Source organism: Rutidosis leptorrhynchoides, chromosome 1, assembly GCF_046630445.1.
Source record: "Rutidosis leptorrhynchoides isolate AG116_Rl617_1_P2 chromosome 1, CSIRO_AGI_Rlap_v1, whole genome shotgun sequence".
NCBI lineage: Eukaryota > Viridiplantae > Streptophyta > Magnoliopsida > Asterales > Asteraceae > Rutidosis > Rutidosis leptorrhynchoides.
Genome location: NC_092333.1, coordinates 203,696,139 through 203,703,270, shown reverse-complemented (window position 1 = coordinate 203,703,270; position 7,132 = coordinate 203,696,139). Strand labels below are relative to the sequence as shown.

The 7,132-nt window shown below is 32.1% G+C and overlaps 1 protein-coding gene across 1 annotated transcript; it reads right to left on the bottom strand.

Moving 5' to 3' along the window:
* Positions 1-292: 292 nt before the first annotated feature.
* LOC139893907 (uncharacterized) lies at positions 293-829 on the bottom strand. The gene has a single exon (XM_071877110.1). The coding sequence runs from the start codon at positions 827-829 to the stop codon at positions 293-295; it is 537 nt and encodes a 178-aa protein (XP_071733211.1).
* Between the last annotated feature and the right edge of the window lie 6,303 nt (positions 830-7,132).

The following is a 7,132-nucleotide window of genomic DNA, read 5'->3' as shown; positions in this document are numbered from 1 at the left end:
TTAGAAAGTGCAAAGACGTTATCTTCAAGTACCATGTTATGTAATATGAGACAACATTCCATCACTCTTCGCATCTTGTTAACTGACACACTTCGTGAAGCTATGCGTATAATATGAAAACGACCTTGAAGAACCCCAAATGCCCTCTCTATATCCTTTCGGGCACTAGCTTGAAATCTTGTAAACTTAATCGTAAGTTCTTTAGTAGGACATGAATATCCTTTAACTAAAGTTGCCCAATCGGGATATATACCATCCGCAAGGCAATATCCTTTGCTATATTCATGCCCATTTACCTCAAATGGTGCGGATGGAAATGTTCCGTTCTTAAGTTTATCAAATAAGGTGATTGGTTCAAAACGTTAATATCATTATTGGAACCCGCCATCCCAAAAAAAACATGCCAAATCCACAAGTCATATGAAGCAACTGCTTCAAGCATAAGGGTCGGTTTCTTGTGATCACCTCGAGTGTCTTGTCCTTTTAAAGCAACAAGACAATTCCTCCACTCCCAGTGCATACAATCTATACTCCCGAGCATACCCCTAAAACCATATCTCTCCTCGCGTGCACTATATAATCTAGCAACATCGTGTGCATTCGGAGATCGCATGTATTCCCTTTTGTACAAAGTAATAACACACATACAAAAGTAATCTAGACATAGTATTGATGTTTGCTCACTCATTTGCAAATATTCATCCCACATATCAGGAGCGATGCCATACGCCAATTGGCGTATAGCCGACGTACACTTTTGTAAAGTAGTAACTGTAGGCCTACCGATAGCATCAACTCGTTGAGAAAAGTAACTAAAATATTCTGGCATATTATCACTTTGGAAAGTAGTTATACCTTGCACTATCAGGAGAAATAATTGTATTCGCATACGATAACGTATTTTAAATTTTTTTGTGGATGCGTCTCACGAAAATAATCATCCCACAAACGTTGTGCAGCAACCTCCCGTTCCCTAGGAATATAACCTCTAACTCTCGAAATAGATGGTACCGATTCGACTTCGGAACCATCATCTTCTATTTCTTGAATTAATTGAAAAATCCGCAAATCATCAGAGTCGGAATTAGACCCCCGTAACCTCAAACCTGAAATGTCCCGTTCTTATTGATTAAAAACGTTCCATATTAATTGATTTCGTTGCGAGGTTTTGACCTCTGTATGAGACGTTTTTCAAAGACTGCATTCATTTTAAAACAAACCATAACCTTTATTTAATCAATAAAGGTTTAAAAAGCTTTACGTAGATTATCAAATAATGATAATCTAAAATATCCTGTTTACACACGACCATTACATAATGGTTTACAATACAAATATGTTACAACAAAATAAGTTTCTTGAATGCAGTTTTTACACAATATCATACAAACATGGACTCCAAATCTCGTCCTTATTTAAGTATGCGACAGCGGAAGCTCTTAATAATCACCTGAGAATAAACATGCTTAAAACGTCAACAAAAATGTTGGTGAGTTATAGGTTTAACCTATATATATCAAATCATAATAATAGACCACAAGATTTCATATTTCAATACACATCCCATACATAGAGATAAAAGTCATTCATATGGTGAACACCTGGTAACCGACATTAACAAGATGCATATATAAGAATATCCCCATCATTCCGGGACACCCTTCGGATATGATATAAATTTCGAAGTACTAAAGCATTCGGTACTTTGGATGGGGTTTGTTAGGCCCAATATATCTATCTTTAGGATTCGCGTCAATTAGGGTGTCTGTTCCCTAATTCTTAGATTACCAGACTTAATAAAAAGGGGCATATTCGATTTCGATAATTCAACCATAGAATGTAGTTTCACGTACTTGTGTCTATTTTGTAAATCATTTATAAAACCTGCATGTATTCTCATCCCAAAAATATTAGATTTTAAAAGTGGGACTATAACTCACTTTCACAGATTTTTACTTCGTCGGGAAGTAAGACTTGGCCACTGGTTGATTCACGAACCTATAACAATATATACATATATATCAAAGTATGTTCAAAATATATTTACAACACTTTTAATATATTTTGATGTTTTAAGTTTATTAAGTCAGCTGTCCTCGTTAGTAACCTACAACTAGTTGTCCACAGTTAGATGTACAGAAATAAATCGATAAATATTATCTTGAATCAATCCACGACCCAGTGTATACATATCTCAGTATTGATCACAACTCAAACTATATATATTTTGGAATCAACCTCAACCCTGTATAGCTAACTCCAACATTCACATATAGAGTGTCTAAGGTTGTTCCGAAATATATATAGATGTGTCGACATGATAGGTCGAAACATTGTATAAGTGTCTATGGTATCTCAAGATTACATAATATACAATACAAGTTGATTAAGTTATGGTTGGAATAGATTTGTTACCAATTTTCACATAGCTAAAATGAGAAAAATTATCCAATCTTGTTTTACCCCTAACTTCTTCATTTTAAATCCGTTTTGAGTGAATCAAATTGCTATGGTTTCATATTGAACTCTATTTTATGAATCTAAACAGAAAAAGTATAGGTTTATAGTCAGAAAATTAAGTTACAAGTAATTTTTGTAAAGGTAGTCATTTCAGTCGAAAGAACGACGTCTAGATGACCATTTTAGAAAACATACTTCCACTTTGAGTTTAACCATAATTTTTGGATATAGTTTCATGTTCATAATAAAAATCATTTTCTCAGAATAAAAACTTTTAAATCAAAGTTTATCTTAGTTTTTAATTAACTAACCCAAAACAGCGCGCGGTGTTACTACGACGGCGTAAATCCTGTTTTACGGTGTTTTTCGTGTTTCCAGGTTTTAAATCATTAAGTTAGCATATCATATAGATATAGAACATGTGTTTAGTTGATTTTAAAAGTCAAGTTAGAAGGATTTACTTTTGTTTGCGAACAAGTTTAGAATTAACTAAACTATGTTCTAGTGATTACAAGTTTAAACCTTCGAATAAGATAGCTTTATATGTATGAATCGAATGATGTTATGAACATCATTACTACCTTAAGTTCCTTGGATAAACCTACTGGAAAAGAGAAAAATGGATCTAGCTTCAACGGATCCTTGGATGGCTCGAAGTTCTTGAAGCAGAATCATGACACGAAAACAAGTTCAAGTAAGATCATCACTTGAAATAAGATTGTTATAGTTATAGAAATTGAACCAAAGTTTGAATATGATTATTACCTTGTATTAGAATGATAACCTACTGTAAGAAACAAAGATTTCTTGAGGTTGGATGATCACCTTACAAGATTGGAAGTGAGCTAGCAAACTTGAAAGTATTCTTGATTTTATGAAACTAGAACTTGTAGAATATATGAAGAACACTTAGAACTTGAAGATAGAACTTGAGAGAGATCAATTAGATGAAGAAAATTGAAGAATGAAAGTGTTTGTAGGTGTTTTTGGTCGTTGGTGTATGGATTAGATATAAAGGATATGTAATTTTGTTTTCATGTAAATAAGTCATGAATGATTACTCATATTTTTGTAATTTTATGAGATATTTCATGCTAGTTGCCAAATGATGGTTCCCACATGTGTTAGGTGACTCACATAGGCTGCTAAGAGATGATCATTGGAGTGTATATACTAATAGTACATACATCTAAAAGCTGTGTATTGTACGAGTACGAATACGGGTGCATACGAGTAGAATTGTTGATGAAACTGAACGAGGATGTAATTGCAAGCATTTTTGTTAAGTAGAAGTATTTTGATAAGTGTATTGAAGTCTTTAAAAAGTGTATAAATACATATTAAAACACTACATGTATATACATTTTAACTGAGTCGTTAAGTCATCGTTAGTCGTTACATGTAAGTGTTGTTTTGAAACCTTTAGGTTAACGATCTTGTTAAATGTTGTTAACCCAATGTTTATAATATCAAATGAGATTTTAAATTATTATATTATCATGATATTATCATGTATGAATATCTCTTAATATGATATATATACATTAAATGTCTTTACAACGATAATCGTTACATATATGTCTCGTTTAAAAATCATTAAGTTAGTAGTCTTGTTTTTACAAATGTAGTTCATTGTTAATATACTTAATGATATGTTTACTTATCATAGTATCATGTTAACTATATATATATATATATATATATATATATATATATATATATATATATATATATATATATATATATATATATATATATATATATATATATATAACCATATATATGTCATCATATAGTTTTTACAAGTTTTAACGTTCGTGAATCACCGGTCAACTTGGGTGGTCAATTGTCTATATGAAACATATTTCAATTAATCAAGTCTTAACAAGTTTGATTGCTTAACATGTTGGAAACATTTAATCATGTAAATATCAATCTCAATTAATATATATAAACATGGAAAAGTTCGGGTCACTACAGTACCTACCCGTTAAATAAATTTCGTCCCGAAATTTTAAGCTGTTGAAGGTATTGACGAATCTTCTGGAAATAGATTCGGGTATTTCTTCTTCATCTGATCTTCACGCTCCCAGGTGAACTCAGGTCCTCTACGAGCATTCCATCGAACCTTAACAATTGGTATCTTGTTTTGCTTAAGTCTTTTAACCTCGCGATCCATTATTTCGACGGGTTCTTCGATGAATTGAAGTTTTTCGTTGATTTGGATTTCATCTAACGGAATAGTGAGATCTTCTTTAGCAAAACATTTCTTCAAATTCGAGACGTGGAAAGTGTTATGTACAGCCGCGAGTTGTTGAGGTAACTCAAGTCGGTAAGCTACTGGTCCGACACGATCAATTATCTTGAATGGTCCAATATACCTTGGATTTAATTTCCCTCGTTTACCAAATCGAACAACGCCTTTCCAAGGTGCAACTTTAAGCATGACCATCTCTCCAATTTCAAATTCTATATCTTTTCTTTTAATGTCAGCGTAGCTCTTTTGTCGACTTTGGGCGGTTTTCAACCGTTGTTGAATTTGGATGATCTTCTCGGTAGTTTCTTGTATAATCTCCGGACCCGTAATCTGTCTATCCCCCACTTCACTCCAACAAATTAGAGACCTGCACTTTCTACCATAAAGTGCTTCAAACGGCGCCATCTCAATGCTTGAATGGTAGCTGTTGTTGTAGGAAAATTCTGCTAATGGTAGATGTCGATCCCAACTGTTTTCGAAATCAATAACACATGCTCGTAGAATGTCTTCAAGCGTTTGTATCGTCCTTTCGCTCTGCCCATCAGTTTGTGGATGATAGGCAGTACTCATGTCTAGACGAGTTCCTAATGCTTGCTGTAATGTCTGCCAGAATCTTGAAATAAATCTGCCATCCCTATCAGAGATAATAGAGATTGGTATTCCATGTCTGGAGATGACTTCCTTCAAATACAATCGTGCTAACTTCTCCATCTTGTCATCTTCTCTTATTGGCAGGAAGTGTGCTGATTTGGTGAGACGATCAACTATTACCCAAATAGTATCAAAACCACTTGCAGTCCTTGGCAATTTAGTGATGAAATCCATGGTAATGTTTTCCCATTTCCATTCCGGGATTTCGGGTTGTTGAAGTAGACCTGATGGTTTCTGTAACGACCCGGAAATTTCCGACCAAATTTAAACCTAATCTTGATATGTTTCCGAAACAATAAGCAAAAATCTGTAATGTTGAGTCTAGAAAGTTTGAAATCTATATTCGGTTAATCAGTTACCCTTCGACCATTTCCGACGATTCACGAACAATTAATTGAAAATAGATACATACATATAATTATATATAAAATGTTCTAAAATATGAATTGAAATATTATACAATTTAATTGTAAATACTAAATTCTAAATAATGTACAAGATAATAAAGTTGATATTACATATATATATATATATATATATATATATATATATATATATATATATATATATATATATATATATATATATATATATATATATATATATAATATACATGATCCCTATATATAATTATTACTATAGGTATATTGTAGTAAGTGTATGATTATAATTATTATTATGATTATTATTATTTTTTTTAAAAATAATAATTTTAATTAGCTTTAGTATTAATTGTTATTGAACCTATTAATTGTATTAAGGAAATTATTATTATTAGTATTAATGTTACCATATTACTATTATTTATCCTTATATTGTTATGATTATTATTAATTAGTATTATTAATATTAACATATTTATATTTATATTATTAACTAAAATATTGAATATATACCAATTAAAGATTTGAGCCTGTTTAACATCGCCATCTAATTTATTTCCATGTCTCTATTCTGGATGTCAAATGAATAAAATCATTGATACAATCCAAAATCGATAGCAATCAAATTGGACTTTTAATTCCTCTATTTTTTTTCTATTTAATTATTTTTATTATTATTTTTTGTCTGATTAAAAGATGCTGTCTACACCACAATGGATATATAAAGCAATTCAATCCCTATCTCTCTCTTGGTGACCTTCAACTTTTAAAAAAAAAATGACGAATCCAAAATTTACAGCTTTTCAATACAGATTCATCGCTGTAAATCATCCACGTTATAATTCCTAAACCCCTAAAATTATCAAAACATCCTCACTGAATCAAATATGATCAAGTTCGAGTATCCTTTTTATTTATCTGTGTTCATCGTGACCCATTTGATCACCACCTGAAACCGTCAACCATCTCTCCTAAAGCCTGCCATGAATCACCATTTAAACCGATGTCAATTACTCGCTTTCTTCTGTTTCTTTCATTGAGCAGCCCCAAGATGCAAGCCATTCGAACATTTTTTTTAGTTGTTATTATTCGATTTAAACACACACCCATGAACACCCTTACCATGAACAAACCCACCTCAGCACCAACTTGTTTATCTGTTTCTCTTTCGAACTCAACTAAAACCACCATCAAACAAACCTACAAAACTGCTACTATTCCTGTTTCGAAGAAGTAGACTGCCATTTCTTCTCTGTTTACCTTCGTGACCCACAACCACACCACCACCTTGCAAACTTCATTTATGCTTTTGATAAACTGTTGTCTTTCTTTGCTGTTTTAGTCACTAAACCGACCCACTTCTATTAAACAAATAACCATT

What these genes read in the sequence shown, in the direction of transcription:
- LOC139893907 (XM_071877110.1), bottom strand. Translation starts at nt 829, where the DNA reads ATGCCAGAATATTTTAGTTACTTTTCTCAACGAGTTGATGCTATCGGT.